Consider the following 15,004-nt stretch of genomic DNA (forward strand, 5'->3'; position numbering starts at 1 on the left):
CTTTTAAGATCATTTAAATAGAAACACTAATTACTAGCAAATTGTGCTTTACAATTTGGGGTAGTGTCAAATCACTCCAGTATTGTGGTGTAACAATAAAAATCCACTGTAAATTCGTAGGTTTGGGTACACAGAGCGCCATCTGTTTCTCCTGTGTACATAATGAAAAAATTTCTCAGTCTTGAACTAGAAAAATTCTGGCATTTGCCCTTCTCTCCTTGTATCATCTTTATAAAGGTATTTTGCTCTCACTGACAGTATGTTTAAGTAACATGGGCTCACTTTCCTCAGAATGAAGCCTTGGTCTCATTTTGCTTTCTGCTCTAGTGTGATTTTATTGATTATTTCGCTTCTCTTGATCTGCATTTCCTTCCATACTTCCACTCCACCTTCCCCGCCAACCCTGCCCTGCACAGGCTCCCTCCTTCTTTCCACAACTGCCTTCCTCTCTAGAGGAATGAATTAGCTATGATTTGTAGCTTATTTTGGAGAATAAAGCTAGATATTTATTTTGCCTAATGTTCATTTAGTAGAATAGTTATCTCCTATTACCTGACATAGGTTTCTCTCATTCTTTTAATGTTTAATTATAGTATTTGGGGACCTCTAAGCAGTTTCTCTTGTCAGAAGAGTTTTGTTTTTGTAAATTGAGATTTTTAAAAATTAAGAAAAAATTTCTTCTGGTGCATTTTAACTTAATCTCTATAACTGTTAACACAATTACAAAATATTTTTGCAAGTCTTTTTATTATAGACAAAAATTATACATTATACTGGATTGAGGACATCAGCTTAAAAAACTGGAAGCTATAATGTGCATGTGTGTGTTTTGTCTATTGTATCAGTGAAAGTATTTTTCATTCTTTTTGAACTGAAGAACTTTCTAATTAGTAAATAAATGATTCATATCCCAGCACATCCCTTGACATATGTGGTAACAAATTGCATTTGTCTGTTTCTTGTAAAATCTTTTATATCAAGAGAATAGCATTAAAATACAAGCCCACATTGCTGAATAGTACTGTTCTGAGGATTTCAGTCTCGAATATCAAATTTTATACTGTCATGTGCCCCTTGCCCATTTGACTTTGTAATTATTTTCATATGATTTGTGTCCGTGCTTTACTCAAATATAGTCCAACTGAGGGCAGGACCAGAAATGGGAAATTTTTGGATAAACTGAAGACATACCATTTACAAGGAATTGGAGACTATCATATACGCAAAAGTAATTTATTTTTACAGCTCTAAAGTTACATTTGCTTAGGAATATGTATGATTTGGCTAGAGAAAATTTCACTTTGGAAACAATTTTAAAGTTTTATCGTAGCTGATTCAGCTAATTAAATATCCTAATTGAATTTACACTGAAGTATTCACTGTACTGCAGATGGTGACTGCAGGCGTGAAATTAAAAGACGCTTACTCCTTGGAAGGAAAGTTATGACCAACCTAGATAGCATATTAAAAACCAGAGATATAACTTGGCCAACAAAGGTCCGTCTAGTCAAGGCTATGGTTTTTCCAGCAGTCATGTATGGATGTGAGAGTTGGACTTTGAAGAAAGCTGAGCACTGAAGAATTGATGCTTTTGAACTGTGGTGTTGGAGAAGACTCTTGAGAGTCCCTTGGACTGCAAGGAGATCCAACCAGTCCATTCTAAAGCAGACCAGTCCTGGGTGTTCATTGGAAGGACTGATGCTGAGGCTAAAACTCCAATACTTTGGCCACCTCATGCGAAGGGTTGACTCATTGGAAAAGACCCTGATGCTGGGAGGGATTGGGGGCAGGAGAAAAAGGGGACGACAGAGGATGAGATGGCTGGATGGCATCACCGACTCGACACACAAGTTTGGGTGAATTCCGGGAGTTGGTGATGGACAGGGAGGCCTGGCATGCTCCAATTCTTGGGGTTACAAAGAGTCGGACACGACTGAGCGAGTGAACTGACTGATTCTTATGCACTTGTTAGAAACGGCTTGCCTAAATGTTTTAACATCCTTTTAAAAAAAGAAAAAGAAAAATAAGGAGAAATTAACATTACAAGGCCACTCAGATTTCTGGACTTATGTGTTTGGTAACAAAGAGACCCAGAACATATATGTATTTTCAGAGTAGGACAAAATGGTGAAAATATTCCCAGTTTGAATACAACTTCAGTTGTGTCTCTCTTTTTTTATACTTCACTTTTGCCATCCCCATAGATTTCTGGAAAATGTGTAATATAATCAGTTTTGTATAATATAATCAGTTAACTAGACATTTTTTCCTTCTTTTATTTTTAAGAAATAAGCACTTTGGGGGCTTCCCTAGGGGTCCAATGACTAAGACTCTGCACTGCCAGTGCAGGGGGCCTGGGTTTGATTCCTGGGCAGGTAACTAGATCCCACCCGCTGTAACAAAAAGTTCACCATGCCACAACTAAGACCTGGAACGGCCGAAAAACTAAAATAAACACATACATTTCTTTAAAAAAAGACGAAATAAGCATTTTGCCCAATTCCAGGGCCATGATTTTTCCTACACCTAAGGCACTCCTGCCCCTAAGAATTAAACTGTAAGATGTGATGTATATGAAAGAATGAGAAAATGGTACTGACTTTTCTGTGACTCAGTACCAAGGACAGACTGAAAATACGAGAATTCTAGTCTAGAGGAAAAAAGTTGAGAAAGATATGATTGATTAAAGTCTAAGGATCAAAATGTCAAACAAGGTGATGAACCAAAACATTCATCAATCCTTGGGTAAAACTAAAGAGTGTGTTCCAGAGGCTAAAAAATGTAGGATTTAGGGTAAATAAAAGAAAGGGCCGTGTCACATCTATGGAATTGTCATCTGGTGACAGAGACTGAAAAAGACTCAAGCAGATTAATGCTTCACTTATGTAATGAGTTTTAAGGGAAGCCAAGAGTGCCCTCGAGTAGCATCCCTGACCTCTGAGGTTGACCACAAACTGAAGAACCAAGTTTCTTCAAGAAAACCCCAAGGCCATCCTTAACCAGAATATACTAGTCTGCATGACTGTGGGTCAGACCCACTTAGGAAACTTTAAATTCCTACTGGAAAGCGAAAACTTCCTCAGTGGGGTACACATTAGAGAATCTGCCTATCAATCTGATAAACTGTTTCTAGACAAGAAGAAGGAAAAGTGCAGAAAGATATTCCTCACTCAAACATCTCACCAACCCAATGCAAATATGAAGAGACTCATTGGCTAGTCCCGGGCTCCACAAAAAAGAAGACTCTCTTTTGTTTTCCCACCACCTAGTCCAGGGCCCAGCATCTAGTAAGGTTCTCCTAACTATGGAGTTAACAAGCTCTGCTCTAAAACTGTAACTATCTCCCAGAGGGTGTTACACTAATTATAATTAGTCATTTATACTGGAGTGGGATTAACAAATATGGAGTTAACAACAAATGTGGGATAACAAATCTCAGCATTATCCAGGTTGGGATGGTTAAGAATATAGAACAGACCAGTAACACTCCTAAGCTCCTGGAAAATTAACAACCAAGACCATCATACCCAGAGAGATCAGGATGTAGTTAAAGACCAAAGCCAAAAACACAAATGAAAATTCATAAGAATGCATAGAAAATTAGTTTAGATTGAGAAGGTTAAATGCTATTCATGCCAAGGAAAACATTTAAGGGTGCTCTAATCTAATTTTTGTCAAAATGAATTTTTAGTGAGCACATACCTTTGTCCTCCCACGTATACCCCCAAAACTCATCCTTTTTGTGGGCCTAAGCACAATGTAGAAACTCATGTGTGTGTGTGTGTGCTAAGTTGCTTCAGTTGCGTCCAACTGTGCAATGCTATGGACTGTAACCCGCCAGGCTCCTCTGTCCATGGGATTCTCCAGGCAAGAGTACTGGAGTGGGTTGCCATGCCCTTCTCCAGAGAATCTTCCCAAATCAGGGATTGAACCAGTGTCTCTTCTGCATTGGCAGGCAAGTTCTTTACCACTAGTGCCACCTGGGAAGCTCGTAGAAACTCAGGTATTTACCAAATAATTAGAATCTCTGAGGATATCACAGTACTCATTTGAAGAGCATAATTTTTACTTAAATTACCAATTATTTAGCACCAGTGATCTCATTGAACATTTCTTTTCCTCCCTTCACTCTCAGAAGTGATACTAAAGATCACTTTGCTTTAGAAATCATAATAAAAAATGAAAGTCGCTCAGTCATGTCCAACTCTTGGTGACCCCATGGACTATACAGTTCATGGAATTCTCCAGGCCAGAATACTGGAGTGGGTAGCTGTTCCTTTCTCCAGGGGATCTTCCCAACCCGGGATGGAACCCAGGTCTCCCGCATTGCAGGTGGATTCTTTACCAGCTGAGCCACCAGGGAAGCCCAGAAATCATAATACTTCAATATGACTTTAAAAATAATTTTACTATAATACTTCAATACTTTACTACAATACTTCCATTTACTTTAAAAATAAATTAAAAAAAAAAAAAAAAGGAAATCATGACCACTTAAATCTTCAGTCAAACCGTGAATAAACTTCACAACCATACAAAAATCTACAGAGCGCCTCCATCACATAAAGAAGCAAAGTCCAGGGCCAGTTGTCCAAACCATTCTCTGCCATCACAGTCAACCTGTGAGGATAAATCCAGCTTACTATGGGAGTCAGGGCTGGTGGGTAGGGGCAGGGCAGACAGCAGGCATGGGAGGTTGACAGAGCTTCAGCAAGGGAGGCAGCTGTTCCAGTAGCCAGCAAATAGCTGGTAATTGTGACTTCCATGACATAACACTCCCACAAGATAAGGATTCCAGTGGCCGTTGTTTCTTTAAAGAACAATGGTTTCCAGTTAACACATGACACAGTTTGTGAAATGACGCCGAGCACTGACCTGTATATAATACACACACACTCACAGAATTAAAGGATTATTAGGATAGCGGATGTCCAGACACTGCCAAAATGTGAACCCACAGAGATAATAAAAGCGCGAGCAGCAGCAGGATTAGACATTGAAAGGATTACGGCAACTTTGCTCCGCACGAGTCATGTGCCGAGAGCTCGGCCACCACAAAAGCCTGGCAACAGCAGGAGCCTACACTGTCAGTTCTATTTCTTTTTGCTCGCAGAGAACCTGGGAGCTGTGTGTCCTACAGAACCATAGCCGTTCCCTCCATCCCTAGAAATATCAAGACATCAAAAGGCCAAAGACTCAAAATTAAGGAAAGATTAGAGCAACAAATCAAACATCCTTTAAAGTGAAAAATAGATAATTATGCTAAATTCCATTAACACAACATGGGCATGGGAGCAGGTAGAAAACGAAAGAAAAAATTAACTGCTAACAAGCAAACTTGTAAATCTTAAAACTTCAGGTTAATGTAGCCAAGCACTAAGCTAGAAAAGCTCTAGTCCTTACACTGACAGCTCTGGCTAAATTCTGAGTCACTCCAAATGACACTGATATGGCTCCTGGTCCCAGGTAATAGAGGAAAGGGCCTGGAACGCCAGTAGTCCTGGTGCCTCCAGGAGAACCCTTACCTAGGTGTCATCACTGGCAGCCGACTGTTGATAAAAAGTCAGCAGCGGGAAAACATGGAGACTTTGGGCAACTGCTGCTGCTGCTAAGTCGCTTCAGTCATGTCCGACTCTGTGCGACCCCGTAGACGGCAGCCCACCAGGCTCCCCCGTCCCTGGGATTCTCCAGGCAAGAACACTGGAGTGGGTTGCCATTTCCTTCTCCAATGCATGAAAGTGAAAAGTGAAAGTGAAGTCACTCAGTCATGTCTGACTCTTTGTGACCCCGTGGACTGCAGCCTACCAGGCTCCTCCGTCCATGGGATTTTCCAGGCAAGAGTACTGGAGTGGGTTGCCACTGCCTTCTTTTGGGCAACCCAAAAGAGGGTTTGTTAGAGGGCTTGTTAGAAACCAGAGACCACAGCATCAGCCCTGAAGGCTGGTTCCAGAACTATCAGATACAAGTACATACAAGCCTTGTACATATTCTGTCTAAATATTCTGCTGGTGGCAAAAAGATGACTGTGAGACCTCCAACAGAACACCATAATCCAATACAACTGCCATAGGCAAATTCAAGAGTAATATTTCCAAACAGGGCGTAGATCTTTAAAAAATTATTATGTACCTAGTATAGCCACAGAATTTGAGACTCCTAATGGGATCCTGGAAAAGACCCTGATGCTGGGAAAGATTGAGGGGAAGAGAAGGGAATGACAGAGGATGAGACGGTTAGATGGCATCACCGACTCAATGCACACAAGCTTGAGCAAACTCTGGGAGATGGTGAAGGACAGGGAAGCCTGGTGTGCTGCAGTTCATGGAGTCACAAAGAGTCAGACATGACTTAGTAGCTGAACAATGGCAATAAACAATGGGATCTTAGAGATTTTGTGATTCAATTCTCTTTACATGGTGCAGAGCTGTTAGGTAATTTGACTAAAAAAAAAAATTAGTGGCAAAGGCAGGACACAGCTCTCTCCAGTTTGTTTAAAGCTTTTTCCATGCCAGAAAGTGACCTTGAAAACTGGTCAGATGACAAAGACAGTTTTATTGGTCACCGTGATAGCATGCAACAGAAGTATGCAGTAATAATTTCAGTAAGAGCAGAGCAGAGCTGAAATTCTGAGGAGGGTAAAAGTGCTAAATGTATGCAAAAAAAAAAAAAATTTTTTTTTAATTAAATTGTGGAAGCCCCCTTCCTTTAATTGAACTTTTAGCCAGCAATCTGTTGTTTCAATCCCAGCGAAAACTATGCTTTATGGAGCCTGATTTAAAATGTAAGACCAAACCGATCTGGAAAAGTACAGCTTTATCCTTGTACTTAATTTATACTATAGTGTACTGTAATTATGCCTGAAATAAAAGCTATATTCTGAGTAAAGACAAAAGGCTCTTGTTAATGACATTCCATTCCCAATGTAGACTATGACAAAAGGCCTCTTCATTTGGAGCCAACTGTCATTATACTTTGTAGCTTGTATGGAGCTATTGGACTAATATTTGTCCTGGGATTAGTGGTGGGATAACCAATCAGTCAACTCCTCCACTGCAGTTTTCCATTATCCTCAAACAAATGACCAAAAGGAAAAAAAAAGAAAATTGGCAGGTGGAATGACAACTATATTTATGAGATTAAACTCTCAAACCCTTCACAGTTTGCCGGGCAACTAATAACCATTTGCCAAGCTGTTCATTTAATAATGAGTCAGCTAAATCCAAAGCAAATGATCCTCCAACCAACCAGTGCTACTATAGTCACAGCCACACTGACAAGCTCCAGTTATTTATGTAACATACTTTACTGAGAAGAAGTACAAGTTGGCCTGTACCAAAAAAAAAAAAAAAAACTCTTCTCATTCGCCAATAGGAATGCAAGCTACCCTGTGGTATTTTTGAATAACTGAAATTTATAGGAGATTTTGTGATTTATGAAAGCCAGAAGGGCCAGCAAATTGTTTAGGGAGTAATTCCTCTTTGTGTACGACTCGAGACGGAGGGCCAGAAGCTCGTCATCCAATTCAGTATAACATGACCTTAGGTCATCTGAGTCTATTCCCTCATTTCATAAAGCAGTGTCAACACTGAGACCATCCCCACCTGGGGATTATGAGGACTGAGTAAAATTCTATTTGTCAAAGCAAAGTAAGCTGTATATTACACAACACAGTCATAAGGAGGAAAAAGCCAGGTGGGCTGCTTTCCAAGAAATACATGTGTCCAAATGGGAGAAAACATCAAGTGGCCTCTGCTCTCTCCTCTCCTGCTTCTCCGGCCCATCTCTACATAAGATAAGAAAAGCAACCAGCAATATCCCATTCACTTTGACTTACTAATAGTTCATCCATGCTGGTCTGGCATTTTTCCAAGTTGATCCGCTTTATTGCTACACGTTCTTGCCTGGGTTTGCATAGAGCAGCCTGAACCACAGCTGTAGCGCCACTGCCTGAAAGGAAATGAAAACAACGTCAGCTGTCAAATGGCACACTGTCAGATTACCCACATAAATTTTTTTTTTTTTAAGTTTCTGTAACTTGGGTATTCAACCCATTACCATCTGACATCCTTTTAAAGAGTTTCTTAAGTTCGAAAATAATTATCTGGATGAGATAAAGGAAAATCTGGATTTTTCTAGAGGATACAAAGACAGTATCTACACTCCAGAGGCTTAACAATCCAGGAAGGTGACCCACATCAAAACAGCCCACTGCAATACAGCGTGTTCACGGCTGCCTAGAATAAAGGCTGAGAAAATAATATATCTGATGTCACAAGAATAAAGGACATGAGCAGTTCATTACAACCCTGCGTGGAAGCCATTACCATCCTCGGGTACTGGCATTTTCTCATTGTGATGACTACAATATCTCAAGCTCTTCTCCCACTTCAGCGCAAACCAAACCACTCCAGCCTAAGCTACTTGAGGGCTTCCACCAGATGCTATGACTTCTCTGCTCTGAACACTCTCTGAGTTTATCTCTTTCAAGCTTGGTCTACAATTAGAAGAACAGGAATCAACCCGAGTATTCTCATGTTGAAAGCAGGCCTCTTCAAGGATGCCAAGCAAAATGATGCAAACCTGTAATTACAAAAGCTCTCAGCATTCATATGCATTTCCCATTTCTAAGGTTTCATGATCATTAGCTAATGCACTCAAACTCCTAGGAGACAGAGTCATGTCATTATCCATATTTTATAAGAACAAAATGTAGACGTGTAATGACTTGTGGCAGAGCACAAAGAGCTTCTAATCGAATTTATATTCCGAAGGGGCAAAAAGACCTCCAGGTTAAGGCATCTCAATTCTGCAAAGAATATCAAAAATCTCATTCTCATCACATATATCTTCTCCCACTGCAAGACTGCCAAGAAGAGAAACAGCCTGTGCAAAAGGGGGCGGATATGACCGTCTTCTCCTTCAAGTTTTCCTTTGGGTACTTTTTCCCAAATGAGTTGCTAAATATCATCCAAATGGGGGAGGGGAGATTATTTTTGTCAAAAAAGAGGAGAGACCAGTATCAGCTATCCTGATACATGTGAGATAGAGGCATGACATTTCCCGTGCAAATCAAGGCTTCCCCACCCCGACCAAAGTGCCCAAATGAGTGTCTTTGGTGCAAAGGTTCTGCCCTGTGGTCTCACCATCAGCTCTGGCCCCCTGACCTGGTGACCCATCAGGTCACCCAAATGCTCCAAAGACAGGTGTCCAACTTCAAGGATTCTGTTGCAGGAAGCCCCACCTGTGTTCACCAGTGGAGTAAATCCACATATACTGATCACCCACTATACAGTCGGCATTTTCCTTGTATAATTGTTGTTACAAGCCTGTGCATTTTGTTGTTGGTGTTGTTAATAGCCTCGTTTTACATGTGAGAAAACTGGGACCCCCACAGCTAACAAGTACCTGAGCCAGGGTCTGAGTCAGGTCTGCCATACTCCCAGGTCCATGCTTTTTTCCTTCTACCCACAAGCCAGAAGCACACTTTTCCCTTGCAGCCTTGTTTTGCCATTGCTAAGAAAATATCTTCTACATTGTCCTATATTGTTAGAGACAAGAGAATCAACCTAGAGGGAGGGTCTGAGTGAGCCACACTCTCTCTAGAGCTCAGTTCTCAGTTCTCAGAATTATCAATTCGTCAGTTGGTGGTTCAGTGGTAAGGAATCTGCCTGCAATGCAGGAGACTCTGGTTTGATCCCTGGGTTGGGAAGATCCCCTGGAGGAGGACATGACAAACCCACTCCAGCATTCTTGCCTGGAGAATCCCATGGACAGAGGGGCCTGATGGACTACAGTCCATGGGGTCACAAAGAGTCAGACACGCCTGAGTAAGTAAACCACCACCACCACCCTCTCCCTTACCTCAGTGCTTCTCCATCAACTGTTACTCCAAGTCCCACTGGATCAACCTCACCAGTGTGCAGATTACAGCATGCTGGGCTCAATCCAGAATGTTCCAGATACCAGAGCCAAACACTACAAAGAGCCCTGCTGATAGCAGAGTGCATTTTCCAGTCAAGGTCTCCAGAACAAGAGCCCATCGCTGAAGGGAGCCCACAGAGAAAGTGATAAGTAGCTAGTTAGCACTGGGCCTGGTACCCAGCAGAGACATCAACAAACACCTTTAACGAGCTGCTGATGGGAAGCTCAGCCCTATCTATTACAAAACTCCCCCCAGTCCCACCCCTCCATTCTCCATCCACATCTCAGACCATTTTCAAACTGGGAAAACTGGAAAACAGGAAAGAAGACAACAAATTCCCAGAAAGGATAAAATAAGCATATGTGATATGGGGCTACCATTCAGAGTCAGTTAATTCCTTGACTATAAAAGTCTTCTGGCTTCCACAGACAAATGCAAGAACATGGACACAAAGAAGAATTCTATAAAGGGGGAGGGATGTTGAGTTGGCTTTTGCACAGCAAAGGATACCTCTGACAAAATGAAAAGACAAACTACTGAATGGGAGAAGACATTTGCAAATGATATGACTGAAAAGGAGTTAATATTCAAAATATATAAACAGCTCATACAACTCAACATCAAAAAACAAACTGATAAATGGGCAGGGAAAAAAATAAATTTTAAAATAAATAAATAAAAATTTTAAATGGGCAGAACTGAATAGACATTTTTCCAAAGAGGACGTGCAGATGGCCTACGGGCACATGAAAAGATGCTCAACGCAGCCAATAATCAGGGAAATGCAAATCAAAACCAAAATGAGATAACACCTCATAGCCATCAGAATGGCTATCATCAAAAAGAGCACAAAAGGTTGTCAAGGATGTGAAGAAGAAGGAAGCCTTGTACACTGTTGATAGGAATGTAAATTGGTGCAGCTACTGTGAAAACTGTATGGAGGTGTCTCAAAAAGCTCAAAATAGAACTACCATATGACCTGGTAATTCCACTCCTGGTTTATGTATCTGAAAAAAACCAACACACTAACTCTAAAAGATATATGCACTCCAATGTTCATAGTAACATTATTTGCAATTGCCAAGATATGGAAGAAACCTAAGTGTCCATTAACAGATATATGGAGACGGAAGATCTCTCTCTCTCTCACACACACACACACACACACAATAGATATATTACTCAGCCATAAAGAAAAGAAATTTGCCATTTGCAGCAAGCGCCATGAATGGCCTTGGAGGACATTATGTTAAGTGAAATAAATGAGAGAAAGATGAATACTGTACAATATCACTTACATGTGGAATCTAAAAAATACAACAAACTACTAAATATAACAAAAAAGACGTACACTTACAGATATAGAGGTTACGCTATATAACCAGTGGTTACTGGTGGGGAGGGGAGGAGGGGCAACAGAGGGGTGGAGAAGTGGGAGATACAAACTGCTGGGTATAAGATCGTTTCAAGGATGTACTGTACAACATGGGGTATACAGTCAACATTGTGTAACAGTTACAGGTGGAAAGTCACCTTTAAAAAGTGATAATAAATAATAAAAACTTTTATTTTTTTTTTAAAGGGGAGGGAGTGGTGGGAAAATCTTTTATTAGAGCCATACAACCAGAGGACCGTTATTGCTTCATACATACAGCTGACTAAAGAACAGCTGGCAGCTTCTCATCTTGATAAAGAATAAATGTGAAGCTTTAGAACCTGAGGTGACTGTCACTTCACGTAAGGATTTAACCACTCATTGGACAATTTGGAACAGTCTACTTTGAATCCAAAGATTTCCTTCAACTATAAGAGAGATCAGGAACAACATTAGAGGTGCAGGGAGCCTCAAAGATCATCACTGAGTCCAACCCCTCACTTAACAGGTAAGGAAAGGAAGGGAAGAGAAGAGAGCTCTCATCGGAAACCAGATCAGCCAGCACCTTGAACTGGACTGCCCAGCCTCCAGCAGAGTGAGAAATAAATTTCTGTTGTTGAAGGCATCCATTCTTAAGGTATTTCGTTAGGGCAGCCCCACTGATTCATACAAAAGACTTTCCTTGTGTGTTCTAAAGTCACAATCACCTATGCTAATTATGCTATACAACTCAGAAGTTCTCAAAAACTTCCTTAAGTGAAAGTGAAAGTCACTCAGTCGTGTCCAACTCTTTGAGACCCAATGGACTTATACAGTCTGTGGAATTCTCCAGGCCAGAACACTGGAGTGGGTAGCAAGTCCCTTCTCCAAGGGATCTTCCCAGCCCAGGAATCAAACCAGGGTCTCCTGTATTGCAGGCAGATTCTTTAGCAGCTGAGCTACCAGGGGATCCCCCCAAAACTTCCTAATTAATTCAAATAGCACTAAGAGAAAAGATTCAACTGAAGGGCCTCTGGTAGGCCTCTGTAACCCTCAAGACTCTTGAAAGGATGGTTGGTCAGAGATTCTATCCAATCCTGATTCTGATTCCCAGGGTTCAGTGATACTGGGCCTATTCCTACCTATACCTCCGTTTCCTTAACAGGCATAATAAAATGACCTGCACCACCAAATAACACAATTGTCTGGAAAACACATCCTTGGAAAACAGCGACTCAATAAACGTAAGGCTCTCTCTCTAGGACTCATTTCTCCATCTGTAACGTGGAGACAGAATACATCCGTAGTTTATACTGGGGAAAGCAGCCGCAGGTCGGGACTCAGTTTCATTATGCTTACCAGGAAGATGCAGCTGGTTTAAAAGGAGGAAGAGGTGGGCTAAACTGGGAAACTAGAAGAATAAATGATTTCTAACATTTGATACAGCGTGATGAGCTTCAGATCAGTCGCTCAGTCGTGTCCGACTCTTTGCGACCCCATGAATCGCAGCACACCAGGCCTCCCTGTCCATCACCAACTCCCAGAGTTCACCCAGACCCATGTCCATCAAGTCAGTGATGCCATCCAGCCATCTCATCCTCTGTCGTCCCCTTCTCCTCCTGCCCCCAATCCCTCCCAGCATCAGAGTCTTTTCCAATGGGTCAACTCTTCGCATGAGGTGGCCAAAGTACTGGAGTTTCAGCTGTAGCATCATTCCTTCCAAAGAAATCCCAGGGCTGATCTCCTTCAGAATGGACTGGTTGGATCTCCTTGCAGTCCAAGGGACTCTCAAGAGTCTTCTCAACACCACAGTTCAAAAGCATCAATTCTTCGGCACTCAGCTTTCTTCACAGTCCAACTCTCACATCCATACATGACCACAGGAAAAACCATAGCCTTGACTAGACAGACCTTTGTTGGCAAAGTAATGTCTCTGCTTTTGAATATGCTATCTAGGTTGGTCATAACTTTCCTTCCAAGGAGTAAGTGTCTTTTAATTTCATGGCTGCAGTCACCATCTGTAATGATTTTGGAGCCCAGAAAAATAAAGTCTGACACTGTTTCCACTGTTTCCCCATCTATTTCCCATGAAGTGATGGGACCGGATGCCATGATCTTCGTTTTCTGAATGTTGAGCTTTAAGCCAACTTTTTCACTCTCCACTTTCACTTTCATCAAAGTGAGAAAGTACTTTGTACTTTTTCAAAGTACTTCCTACCACATAGGAAGCACTAATTAAATCTCAGCTAGTACTTCTCCTCAGGGAAAACCCTCCGGGTCAACTGGTGTCCTGTCAATTTGTTATGTTAATACCACACAGCATTTCACAATGTCTATGTACACAATTCATTCAGCCCTTCTTTAATTGATGAATATTCTCTTTTGTGTTCAGTTCCCCCACCTTTACAAACAATGTAGCATAAACATCTAGTACTTTTAAAATATACATTAGTCGAGGACAAGAACTTTCATGTTAAAGTTAGGACGTGGTCAGTAGTCACTTTCCATAAAAGTCAGGATTTAAAAAGCAAAAAGATAAACAAAACAAGGCATGACATTAGCCTGTGACGTGAATGGTTGGTGGGGAAGCAATCTATCATCACATCCGACTCAAATGAAGAGCATCAAGCCAAAGCTTTAACCAGAGTTTGCCCATCTCTTAGCACATGAATGAGCGAGCTCCTTAAGTATGCTTGCTTAGCTGTCTTTCTTGGCAAACAGAGTCCAGAGCTGTATCAGGCATTCTTTTTAGAGGCTGGCTGCTGGTGTGTAGTAAACAAAACAAATGACTTTGGTCCAGCTGATAATTTCTTCCAAATCTCTTTATCCATCTTACTCAAGGTGCTCTATTTATATCACATGAGCAACCTCATAGTCCAAGAGGCCAATCAGGTCAGATCACATGAGGGTCAGAAGCTGGCCAGGGTATGAATGGACACACACACATGAGCCCCATGGGGACACAGCTGCCACTCTGCCTTGGTCCACTGTCACCAGGTGACATCACCTGCCGGGCGGGGTGAGACTGTGACTCTTGCAGACAAGTTGCAAATTCAAAATTTTGTGTGAGAGCCCCTGAATTAAGGTTAGCAATTAATGTGTAAAAATATAAAAACATTGTGAGTGATATAAAAGCTCATCACAGGCTGTATTTGCCTCCTGTATTTGAGTTACTGCTGCTGCTGCTGCTACTGCTAAGTCGATTCAGTCGTGTCTGACTCTGTGCGACCCCGTAGACGGCAGCCCACCAGGCTCCCCCATCCCTGGGATTCTCCAGGCAAGAACACTGGAGTGGGTTGCCATTTCCTTCTCCAATGCATGAAAGTGAGAAGTGAAAGTGAAGTCGCTCAGTCGTGTTCGACTCCCAGCGACCCCATGGACTGCAGCCTACCAGGCCCCTTCGTCCATGGGATTTTCCAGCCAAGAGTGCTGGAGTGGGGTGCCATTGCCTTCTCCGGAGTTACTGCTAGTTGGCTTCAAAAATGTATCCTTTCTTACCTATGTGTACAAATTTCAAATTATTCAGTTACCCATATGAAATTGTCATTCTTCTAGATCAAAATGTTCACATTTCCTACGTTTCAACATAATATGTGAATGTACTCAGGACATGGGACCACGCTGACTTACCACAGGTCAGCATGTTGCCATCCACTTCATCCTGCTAGCTCACACAAAGAAAAAACTACCAGTGCTGTTTGGTGGTTCGAGGTGTTTTATGTGAAAGG

General features: G+C 41.6%; 1 protein-coding gene across 20 annotated transcripts in view; it reads right to left on the bottom strand.

The window, feature by feature from the left end:
* Positions 1-15,004, bottom strand: part of STK39 (serine/threonine kinase 39) — a 320,679-nt gene that overhangs the window by 246,026 nt on the left and 59,649 nt on the right. For all 20 annotated transcript variants that reach the window (XR_015147123.1, XM_086355955.1, XM_086356077.1 and 17 more), the window contains one exon: positions 7,835-7,947. Coding sequence is in view for 18 of the 20 variants with exons in the window: in XM_086355955.1 (XP_086212081.1) it covers positions 7,835-7,947 (113 nt within the window). In the remaining 2 variants the exon portion in view is untranslated. The remainder of the gene's footprint in view (positions 1-7,834; positions 7,948-15,004) is intronic.

The sequence above is a fragment of the Bos grunniens genome, chromosome 2, assembly GCF_055505025.1.
Source record: "Bos grunniens cultivar Pamir isolate PY7600 chromosome 2, Bosgru_T2T1.0, whole genome shotgun sequence".
NCBI classification, from domain to species: Eukaryota; Metazoa; Chordata; class Mammalia; order Artiodactyla; family Bovidae; genus Bos; species Bos grunniens.